This window comes from Pelodiscus sinensis, chromosome 8 (genome assembly GCF_049634645.1).
Source record: "Pelodiscus sinensis isolate JC-2024 chromosome 8, ASM4963464v1, whole genome shotgun sequence".
In the NCBI taxonomy this organism is placed as follows: domain Eukaryota; kingdom Metazoa; phylum Chordata; order Testudines; family Trionychidae; genus Pelodiscus; species Pelodiscus sinensis.
In genome coordinates, this window is record NC_134718.1 from 28,458,685 (window position 1) to 28,470,824 (window position 12,140).

The window sequence follows — 12,140 nt, forward strand, 5'->3', positions numbered from 1 at the left end:
TGCCTGGGCAGAAGTAAAGTTCCACATTACTCCTGATTTCAGAATGCATTGGAAAAGAATGTGATATTGGAATGTGTTAAGGCCTCATTTGTAAGAGGAAATCCCTTGGAAAAAAGGAGTAGTAGTCCAGCAGGAAAACACCTAGAATTTCAGTAGCCCATCTCTGCACATGGTGAAAACCAGTAAGGCAGCTAGCTGACTTGTACCTACATTATAACAGTAGAGGTTGTGTTGTAAGCCTTGGAGAGGCTGCCTTACAGAGCTCCATATGCTGCATTTCACCTGCAAATAATTCCTTTGGAATCCATAAATAAAAGGATGGACTAGAACTCTCAGTTAAGCCACTCTGAATCTTTCTTTCTTTCAATTGCAAGAATTGCCTGCTAATTTTGTTTGCTGGATATGCCCTTGCGCCATGCAGACATGCCACTTATGTTTGCTATATGAATTAAAGTTAGACATGGTGTTGCTATGGAATGATTATGTGTTAATAGAGACAAGGTTTGTTTTTTATTGATTTCAGCCAGTCAGCTGTGGAATGCGGGAATGGCACTGCTCCAGAATTCTAGCTGCACTGTCACCATCTTCTGATATGGAGGAACTGTACTTGACTATTTAACCTCATGTTGAACTCAAACTAGATAGCCAGGCAAGAAAAGTGTGTTACCTCGGATAGAAAAAGCAGAAGCAGAAATCACTAAGGGTGCATCTATATAGCAGGGCTTAAATCAAAATAACCTATGCAAATTGAGCTACATCAATTGCATAGCTTATTTTGAAATAGCTTATTTCGAGTTCATCCTACATAGCAATAGAAATGTAGCCGTGTTAGTCGAAATGGAGCACTCTTCCTCTGACTTCCTTTACTCTTCATAAAATGAGGGTTGCAGGAGTCAGAGTAAGAAGTCCTCTAGCTTGAGAGTATTTCAACATTATGTTGAAATAACTACTGGCTGTGTAGATGCAGACTATGTTATTTCAAAATAATGCTAGTTATTTCGAAATAATGTTGCTGTGTAGATGTAGCATAAGACTTCAGGAGTCAAAGCAACACAGTACAATTAAGAACATATGGTATACTCGTAACTACAGAAGAGCCTCAAAAATAAAACTCAGACAACTGATAAATCTATTTGCCATCTTTATGGCTTGAGAAGCAGTGTATTATAATGTGGCTTGGGGTCCAGTAAACATTATCTACTTCATACATAAAGAAACTAATTCAATAATATTTAACTCTGAGCGAGCATATTGACTGTATATATTATTTTCCTGCCCATCATGTTTTCTGAACTGTACATTTGCCGTTTAAAAATATATGAAAGGACAAATATTTTGTACTGAGAAACTGAGGTACTAGCCTTTCTCATACTGGTTATGAAACCGGAGAAAGAGAAAGATTAAGACACTAGTAACATCATATTTTATATTGAACAATGAAATTAAATCCCTCTTTTGTCGAGTTAAAATAATTGTTTTTTAAAAGTTTATAAAATGTTAACTGTCATCAATTCTAAATTATTTGTATTCTATATCAGGCATAATAGGCTCCCTGTAAATACTTCCAACTTAGCCCAAATGGAAAATGAAGTATTTTCCTACTCTTATTATTTTGCCTATGTAACAAATCGTGGTTGCTTAATCACTTCCAGGATTGTTTTTAAGGATTGATGCCACAGTTAGAAGTACTTGGTAGGCATTTTGTTTAATTTCAGGTATATCAGTGTTTGTTACGTGTTTTATTCAGATTTCAACTTAAATTATTTATAGCTGCCTTTCTCTTAACACATATGAACACAGAGTCTGCTTTTTCCAGCTAAGCTGTAACAGTTTGCCTATTAATCCATTAATATTAAATATTCTCTAGTTGTTTGTGAGTTTTTAGGGAAACTGCAAAGGTGGCAGTTCTCCCACATTAATGTGTCAGAATGATTCAGATGCTTATGGATGACTAGGCCAAGGATCTAGAATTGTTTCGCAACAACAAGGAGGCTGTGTCATTGGCTAGATAGGCAACCCACATATTGACCTGGACATTAAAAGTATCATATGGGCAGGTGAAGTTCTCTTCCCTTCTTGCATTTGCAGTCCCTCATTACTATCTTACCCACATGCTGACCGTTTGGGTTATTTGGGTAGGGCAGTGTAATGAATGATTGTCTCCTTACGTATTATTGCCTGTATTTCTGTCGTTATATCATGTTTGCCATGCTGTGCCTGTGCATGCTGGTTTTACTGCATTTGTGACTCATGACTTCATATATGAACTTCATATATATGATTTCTGTATTACTTGTTCACTGTAAGGGTGCGTCTACACAGCACCCCTACCTTGAAATAAGCTACACAATTTGTGCTACGCAAATTGCGTACCTTATTTAGAATGTATTTCAAAATACCCTATTTAGTAATTTGGTGCAGTCTACACAGCGCCAAATTTTTAAATAACTCGCTATTCCGAAATGCACCGTAACCCTCGTGGAACAAGGATTACTGGGAAGTTGGAATAAGTTGCCTGTTATTTCAAAATAACGGGCTGCTTCACTAGATGTGGAATAGCTATTTCGGGATACTTCTAGTATTGTCACAGAATATTGGCTGTGCCCCAGATGTCTGCAACAGGTGCATGTGTGGGCTCAATAGTTCAGTTTTGTTTGCCATGAGAGATACAGGCTACTACTATGTGGTTATTTCACCTTATGAATGGGACTTCAGTCTTTAATGGGAGTAGCAATGCTTCATGGAGAGACCACGGTATCCTGTTAGTTTTATTTGGAGAATACCAATCCCTGCCAAGCTAATTTTTATCTACTTATTATTTAGTATAATTTGATTATTTTTTACATAATGTATCTTTGACTCTAATTATGGCAAGTACCTAATGAACATATAGGAGTAGGATATCAAGCAAATTTTTCCTTAGCTTTGCATGTCTTATAAAGTCAATAGTACTCCTGATTATCTGTTGTTATTTGTATTGCTAGTCATATGCCAGGACCCCATTGTTATTCTGGGGGTAATTCTTTGCCAACAAATTAAAAATTTTGCATATAAACAATATCAAGGAAAAGTCTTACTCATAGTTTTATTGTAAAAATAGAGAAAAAATGTATCTCTCTTCACTGCTTTCTTCTAATTACATAATCTCAAAGGTGATATGGTAATAAGTATAGAAGCTATCTTGGAATGGTGTCCCTAGCCTTTTTGTCAGAGGGTGGAGATGGATTGCAGGAGAGAGATCTTTATCTGTTCAGTTCATTCTCTCTGGGGCACCTGGCATTGGCTGCTGTCAGCACACAGGATACTAGGCTGGATGGACCTTTGGTCTGACCCAATATGGCCAGTCTTATGTTCTTATCTTAACGTAAGTTTATGTAATTTTGAGGTAAATTCTTTTACGTACCTGAATTTTACTTTTTAAAGGTAGTCTTGTCAGTATGATATCACAGGAGACATTAGGTTTTCAGTCAATCAATTATACCAGGATTACCATTTCTCCTATAATTATTTTTTTTCTTAACCCATCTTCCTGCTTCTTTCTACCCAGTCAGACACAGAAAAGAGTTCCTGATTTCTTACACAGACCAGAGGGCAGTACAGCAACATGCTCAATTGAAGAGGATAAGATATTGTCCTCCCTAGAGCCCATCATTGTTGGGACCTCTCTGGGCAGCAAAGGCTTCTGCTAGAATATTTCAAGGCTAGAGTTAGAAATTCACAGTTAATACAGAAGATTTTAATAATATTAAGCTTATGATATAAATTAGCAAAAGTTAGGAAGTTCCAAGTTTATAGAATATTATCTTGGGATCTTCTTGTTTTTGCTCGCTTATTTAACAGTTTTAGGGTTAAATTTTGCTGTTAAATGCTCACAACTTGCATTGAAGTTAATTGGACAGGTTGCAAAAATGACTATTGTTGACCTCAATGAGTGGAGTACATAAATAGCTGAGGAGAAAGTTTAGCCTTCAGTGTAATTTAAGTATTTTGGTTTCTTTTTTGTTTTTATTTTGAATGTAATTTATTTATATAGTAATGAATAAGAAGAGGATAGGATTAATCAGTAGGGGATTATTTTGCAAGCAAGTTTGTGGCAAAAGATCTTAGAAATATTTCCTTTCTTAATCTAAGAATGAATAAAATGATTCTTATAGGTGATACGAAGAAGTAGTGATGAGGAAAAGTTGCTGTGCTTGGTACGTCAGCGTGCAGGACATCACTGCCAAACTGCCGTCATAGTGATTCTGATTTTGGCCTGGGAAGGGATTCCTCATCTTCTGGCTGATACATTATATAAAGAACTGACACAGAGTCTCAGAAAATATGGCTGTCCCACAAGCCGTAGATGTGCGTTAAATGAAGAGTAAGTGAAGTTCATAGCACCTTTTATTTCCTTATTGTTTTGTATGTTGGTCTGCAGGAAAGGAAACATATTTGATTTAAAAATCAAACTATATAAATGTATTTAAAATATAAACCATTAGGTGTCATTTTAGTATGGTGTTCAATTCCTGTTAATCAATAAGAGCCAGAACATGCAATAGGAATGCACGTGTTAAGACAAGACAGGGATTGCTCCCTTTATTGGTAATAAAGGCCTTTCATCACCCAAAGAGATAGGAAGGAGGTGAAATGTGACTGCCATGCTGCACCAGTTTGGTTGGACTATAAGTGGAAAACACACTGTACATTCCTGAGAAAGAACATCGTATGTACACTCACTTTGTGTGCTGGGTGTCCCAAAGGAATTGCATCTCCTGGTGGTACAGTTCCTCCAGGACTTCCCCTCAAGCAGGGTGACTCTAGACTGTTGCCAGTGCAAGTCATATCAAGTACTATCTAGCTTATATCTCTAAGGATGGTTTTTTTTAACTATATGTTACACTCTTTCAGGCTCTCATGTAAATGGAAAATTGTGTATTACAGTTCAGGTAGCTGTGTCTTCAGCTTTTTAGCTAGTTGTACCCACATTTTGTAGTGATTTTGATTTCTCCTGATTGAATTGCTTTGTGGGGTGGTTGGTTGGTTGGTTGTTTTTTGATGACAGTTATTTTGTATGTTGCAACATGGGGCATTTGAAATAGATACAGACACCAAGATACTGGGGCAGAGGTGATACGCTACGTCTAGACTCCAGGCTTCTTGTGCAAGAAGCTTTAACTTCTTGTGCAAGAGTGTGTCCACACTGCAAAAGTGCATCAGGAAAGCGATGCGCTTTTGCACAAGAGAGTGTCCACACTGCGTGGACGCTCTCTTGCAGGAGAGCTCTGATTGCCATTAACAGAATGGCCATTAGGTCAGTGTTTCTCAACCAGTGGTACATCAACACAACTGAAATTTGGATAAAACTGAATTTTTGTTTTAAGTTTTACAGCACTTTATTATTTTTGTACTTTTTACACCCAAAAATTTCATCACCCACCCAGCTATGATTAAGTTGTTTAAACAATTGTGTTGCAATGGTAGAAAAAAATATGTGTGTGTCTGAAAACTGTAGGTACTGGGGGTAATTATCTTTTTTTTCTTTAAGGGGTATTTTATATTAAAAAAAGGTTGAAACACTGCACTAGGGCACCTGTGCGTCTTTCAATAGGCTGTTTTTGCTCAAAAAGCCCTGTTTCCCATCCACACACACCTTTTTGCGCAAGAGCTCTTGCGCAAAAAGGCTTATTCCTCATAGAAAGAGGAATAACTATTGCACAAAAACCCCTCTCTTCTTCTGATTTACTGTAAGTTTATTTGTGCAAAAATGTACTGGCAGTGTGGACATTCTGTGAGTTTTTGTGCGAAAACGGCTGGTTTGACGCAAAAACTCTGCAGTACAGGCAGTCCCCGACTTATGTCGGATCCGTACTTACGAACGGGGCTTTTCTCGCCCTGGAGGACGCGAGCAGCGGGACCGCCCAGACACGCCGCGGTCCCGCCTCCCGCGTCCTCCGGGGCGAGAAAAGCTGCTCCGCGTCTCTCTGGTCTGCTGGGGGTGGGGGGCCCAGCAGACCAGGGAGACGTGGAGCAAAGACGCGGAGGACGCTAGCGGCGGGACTGCCCAGATGCGCCGCGGTCCCACCGTCCGGGTTCTCCGTGGCTTTGCTCCGTACCCTGGTCTGCAGACCAGGGAGACGCGGAGCAAAGCCGCGGAGGACCTGGGCGGCAGGACCGTGGCGCATCTCCATGGTCTGCTGGTGGGGGGGGCAGTTAGTGCGCCCTCCCCCTCCCCCCCCCAGCAGACCAGGCTTTTCTCATGGATGCCTGTGGTAGAGCAGCTGGGGCACTGCCAGTTGGTCCCGCAGCACCGCTCCTCGGCGCTACTGGACCAACCCGGCAGCACCCCAGCTGCTCTGCCTCAGACGTCCCCAAGTCAGCCACTGCTGAAACTGACCAGCGGCTGACTACAGTGTAGACGTAGCCAGGGACTTTAGGAATCCATGGGCTGTAAGTTCCCCACCCCTGCTCCAAGATTGTGCATTAGTTGGATCCATGCCTGCTGCATTCCTACTGATGCTGTGCTACTCAGAATGGACTAGGTTATCATCAAACTTCTTGAGCTTCAGAGGTTAGAGAACCTAGGCATTCAAACATGGGATGTCCCTTTGCATGTCAGAAATGAAACTAATTTATCCCATTGGCTGATAAATTGACTGGAAAGTTTAAAAACGAGTGGTCAGTTACAGACTAACACAGATACCCCTCGGGAAAATTCATAGCTGCCAAATGATACCTCACAAGAAGCTCTGCCTCTGTGCAGATTCTTGGAGGGTCTGTCTCTAATCCGAATCCTTTTATAGCTCGATTCTTCCATGTTAGTATTCTTTCACTTCAAAATGTGGATGACTTTCAGTATACAGGTTCCACAGAGCCGTGGACAGTATTTATGGGGGGAGGGGAGGCTGTAATAAGAGTGCCATTTACTTGCATTTTTTAAATTAATTAAACCTGGAGAAGTCAAAATTACATTAATGTGGGTGTAACAAGGAGATATATATTTTCATGTTAGATAAAAGTTTGGGGGGTTGACTTAATTGGGAATGACTTATAAGAATAGTAAGTCAATCATTCTTTCATAAATAGATAATACAGGCCTAATAATAATAGATAATAGAAACAATTGATTTAAAATTTCAGATATATTTATAAATCATTCTGTTATTTCATTATGGCTTCTAGAAGTCGTGTAAGTAATCCTGTATCTCTAGAAAGTTTCTGCTTTGCCAGCTGATAGTCATGCATTTACTTATCTTTCAGCCGCACTTGTGCATGTCAGGGGCTTGATCCTGAAACTTGTGGAGCATCATTCTCATTTGGCTGTTCATGGAGTATGTATTTCAATGGCTGCAAATTTGCCAGAAGCAAAACCCCCAGGAAATTTAGACTTCTCACAGATGACCCTAAACAAGTAAGTTCTTTCTCTGAAAATAAATTAATAGGAGTGTTTAGAGTATTAATAGTAGAGTCTGCCAATGTCCTCTCACGCACATATACCTACATACACGTTTCCCTGTATACCCTCCACCATAAAACTTACAGGGCTACCTTTCTCAACACGTGATGAAAATTCGTTGTATCTTGCTATGTAATATAATGTCCTAAAATTATTCTCATATTATTGCTTTGTTTTGTGTGCAGGTTTAGCAACTTTGTGTAATTTTGTTTGCGTTCATGTGGAATGTTCATACTATGTGAACATGTCATAGAATGAAACAGATTTTTGCAAGCAGACATACCAGATACCTTTAGAAAGCCTGTTAAACATGTCACTCCTAGATGCCTCTACATGCAGCCTGCGGCCCATTTGTTTACGGCCCATGGTACAGTTTGTGTTTACATGAGGCTCAACATGTGGCAATGGTCTTCTGTTGATATGCATTTTAATAGTTAAATTCCTGGACTGTCATTGCTCATTAAAAGTGCTGTCATATGGGGGGAAATCAGGTAAATATTGCATTTTATTAATATCAGCAGAACTGACTTAAATGGGGCCTATGTATTGGATAGTCTTGCCTTAATCTTTGTATTCATTCCTGTCAGTGTGAAAGATGCTATTTGCATATATTTGCATATATATATGCATGTACATGCAACCATACTTCAGTTGCGGCCCTCGTCATGTGCTGTGAGTATCATTGTGGCCCTGTGGCTTCCAAAGTTGAGTAGCCCTGCACTACATTGTGTCCATTCAGGACTTGCCCAAATAAAGAAATATAGTGCTCTGCTGGGTATCCAAAGATTGCATTCCCATAGTACAAATTCCATACCTTGTGCTAGAATAAAACAGTGGTACCTCTGGGTTCTGCCTCTTTCACACTGCTATCTGCCCAGCTGATGGACTGGTTCTCCTGTATAACACCTATAATGGACTAGAATTTTTTGGGTACCATGCCTCCATAGGACACCCGTGAGAATACATTTCCTTAAACATGACACAGTCAAATAACTATAGGTGAGACCTCCCTGGTCCAGCTCCCTTGGGACCCGAGCAGTCCCAAATGACAGAGTTTGCCAGACGAGAAGAGATTGAGGCTCCCCTCCAGGCTGTTGGTCCTGCTCCCCACCACAGGCCTGCTGCTCGCAGCCCTGACAGGGCTGGGGCTACCTACCTCCACAGTGTGCTCACTGTGGCTGAGGCTGTGTTCTTGCTGCCAGCCTGGGTTACACTCCCGGGCGCCAGCCCCACTGCGTCTGGCCTGAGCAAGGCTATGATCTCCACTAAGCTGGCCTGGCTGGGATTGTGCTGCCACTCTCTGCTGGCTGGGGCTGTGCTCCTGCGTGCTGGCCTTGCTGCCTCTGACCAGGCGGGGTTACACTTCTGCTGTGCTAGCTCCATTGCTGCTGAATCTGCGATCTCGGGCGAGACTGCCCCTCATCACACTGGCCTTCTGCACCCCACCATTGGCCAAGCAATTTAACATCCTTAACCCAGCATGAAAGAATGTGAAAATAATCTCAAAGGTCCCTTTTGTTCTGATCTTAGCTGTTCTTTAGCTTCGCTTCTCTCCAAAGGTCTGAGGAAAAAGATTGTTTGCACCCTGACTGGATAATCTGATTTGCTTCAAAATATGTATTACAAGTTGCCATTGCTCTTAGTTAACTGGATTCAATATCTGAGTATATTTTCTTCTAAGTGAACCTCTCCTACCAACCTGCCCCACCCATTGCTGTCAGAGAGCCCAAACACCCAGCTTGTTCAGGTTCAGGTTATTTTCATGCTTTTTTGTGCAGTCGTGACATTCATTCCTTCTCAAAAAAGTCAAACTGCAATCTTCTGTATGCCACTAAAGCTAAATATTTCCTAGAAGTCTTGCATTTTTCACCTATCCACTCATGCATAATGTTATAATTCCACTTTTTAAAAAAACTATAGACAAAAGCAGGGAAAATCATTAGAAAGTCTTTATTCCCTTCATTTGGGTTCATGGGTTCATTTGGGCCACTAATTCTGACTAGGAGGTATTTCTTCATCTTAGCTAAATGTTGGATATTGATCATTTTGCAGATGACATAAAACTAGGAGGTATAGCAAATAAAGAAGATAGATTCAATGTACAGAAAGATTTGGATCGTTTGATCATTTGAGGCACTGGACGGAGTGAGATGAGGTTTAATGTAAAGAAGTGTATGATAATACATTTAGGTAAGAATAGCATATAGTATAGATTTAAACTAAAGATCTGTTACTTAGATTACCTACAGTCAAGAGAAATATGGGCTAGCTGTAGATAATAAATTGATTACGGTGTGAATTTGCAGCATGATACCATTTTGTAAATCTAATAAAACACTGAAAAGCGTGTGTGTGTGTGTGTGTATGTGTGTGTGTGTAGCTTCACATGAATTCTCAGAAGGAAAAGTCTTATGCAGAACATAACAAGTTATAATGCTTTGCCACTTTGTAATGTGTTTGTGATGTTGCAGTAGGATTTATGTGCAAAAGTCTGGTGTTCTATCGGAAAAGGAGTCCTCTCCTTCTGTTAGAAACCTCTTCAGTCCCTGTGCTAATTGAGACCTTGCATACCTCCCTAGGCAGTCACCATCAGATATAACAATCAAGATCTGTGGTGCAGTGGGAGGAGCTATTTCCCAAGAAGGAATGGAAAATTATGTACTAAACTGGTGGGATGATCCTGCAGATATAATGCAGCAGTTAATCAGTAGGATTTTTCAAGTGGAGCAAATCTTTTACCCATTTAAATTAAAAGTTCCCACAAGAAAAAAAACATAAGAAAAGGGTTCTCCAAGATGGGGTTCTCCCAGTACTCAGTACATGGGTATGCTACTGTTCCCTCAGACATTAATTAACTCTCCCTATCTCTGCAATGTCTTGTTTCTAGCTCTTCCCCAGGCTACTTGTGCAAGTGAAGGGGAAACTGAAACTGAAGTTAACCTCTTGTGTATTGGTTTTAAAGCTGTGCCCACTGTCCACTAGCAAACATAAATTGTATACTACACTATTAGTTGTTTGACTATTTTAATTTGCAGTGTTTTTACCAGTTTGACACTTTGCCATGTCAAACAGCAGGTTTATTTTAACAATAAGAAACAGAAGTAAAATAGATGGTGCTTGGTCCTTCAATGAGGGCAGAATGCTGGACTTGATGACCTCTCAAGGTCCCTTCTGGTTCTCGTATTCTGTGTTTCTATGAAATACAGAACTGAAGCCATGTTATTTTTGAATGTCCTGATTTTGATGGTTTGTGTTAGCACCTCTCCAGACTAAATTCAATGTTCAAATAAATTATAACTCTGTAAATACTGTTGTCTCTAGGAAGAACATCTTGAAAATAATTTGCAGACTTTGGCTACTGATGTGGCTCCACTTTATAAGAAACTTGCTCCTGATGCTTTTCAGAACCAGGTAAGTCTTTATAATTCATGCAGTAGAATTGCAGGTTTTCAATTTTCTAGTACTATACTCTGGAGAAAAGGTCTTTTTGTCCTCAGTTGCTTATCAGATTATGCCTCAAGGACTAATAACCCTTATAAATAATTTTGTGACTAGAGAGCTTTTATTATTTATGGAAGTCTAATAATTATATAAATCTGGCTCAGCTGTTTGTCTCAGGATATGTCTAGACTACAGGCTTCTTTCAGAAGAAGCTTTTCTGGAAGAGATCGTCTGAAAAAACTTCTTCCGAAAGGCATGTCTACACTGTAGCGTTATTTCGAAATATCTTATTTCAAAATAATGCGTCAACACACAAAATGCATTTCAAAATAACATTTTGCTTTTTCAAAATAGCACATTCACACTGAGTAGACTCTGAATCGCATTTAAGGCTGGCCGGAACCAGTTCTGGCAGGGCACCAGGTCAGGACTTACCGTGTGGGGCTGCTGCCTGAGGCTAACTGAGTTCTGTGCTTAAAGGCCCTTTCCCCCCCACCCCCTCCGGACAGACGGTTCTCAGGTTTCCCTGCTTGCTTGTCTACCTCAATGAGGGACAGCAAAGCATTTTTGTCTCCGTGTGCTCTGGTTGCCCTCACTCGGGACATCACAGCACTCTACAGCATGGATCCAGAGCTGTCTCTGGGCGCTCTGGTGCTTCTCTTGGACGCGTTGCTGTGAGCCTGGCTGCACTTGCTGCAGGCTGCCATCCGGGAGATCCATCGGGGGGCTGTGAGTATCCAGGAGGCTCTGTGGGAGAGCTTCCACCCTGAGGAGAACGAAGAGCTTCCCTGGTGTGCCCCACTGGGGGCTTGTGCCTCATTCCTCCCTCACGTCCTTCCACTTACCCCTCCCTAACCCCCCTTCCTGGTGTAAAATAAAATACAGATATTTTCATAAATACAAACTCTCCTTATTTAACAAAACTGGGGGGGGAGGGGGAAATGAAACTCTGGTGAGACTGGGGAAAGGAGATGGGAGATAGGAGAGAGAGGCTGGGAGAGGGGAGAGGGAAACCTGGGAGGAGGGAGCTGGAAGGGGGAAGCAAGGGGAAGAAGGGCGAGGGGAAGTGCAGGGCTCACGGTTGGGGGTCTCACTAGACCAACTGTCTCCCAGCACTGTTGGTGTGGGGGCCTCGGTGTCCCTGGGAGGACGGGGAGGATGGAGGATGGGAAGAAGGTGGAGGGAGAAGCGGGAGGGGGAGAAGGACTGAGAGGAGGAGCAGTAGCTGGGAAGGTAGCAGATCCTGGAGCGTCAGGAGGCA

At 41.2% G+C, this 12,140-nt stretch overlaps 1 protein-coding gene across 3 annotated transcripts in view; it reads left to right on the plus strand.

Annotated features, from left to right (window-relative positions):
- The window catches only part of TET1 (tet methylcytosine dioxygenase 1), a 139,808-nt gene that overhangs the window by 91,142 nt on the left and 36,526 nt on the right, over positions 1–12,140 (plus strand). For all 3 annotated transcript variants that reach the window (XM_006125251.4, XM_006125252.4, XM_075934927.1), the window contains 3 exons: positions 4,155–4,363; positions 7,243–7,393; positions 10,760–10,849. In XM_006125251.4, coding sequence (XP_006125313.2) covers positions 4,155–4,363; positions 7,243–7,393; positions 10,760–10,849 — 450 coding nt within the window. The remainder of the gene's footprint in view (positions 1–4,154; positions 4,364–7,242; positions 7,394–10,759; positions 10,850–12,140) is intronic.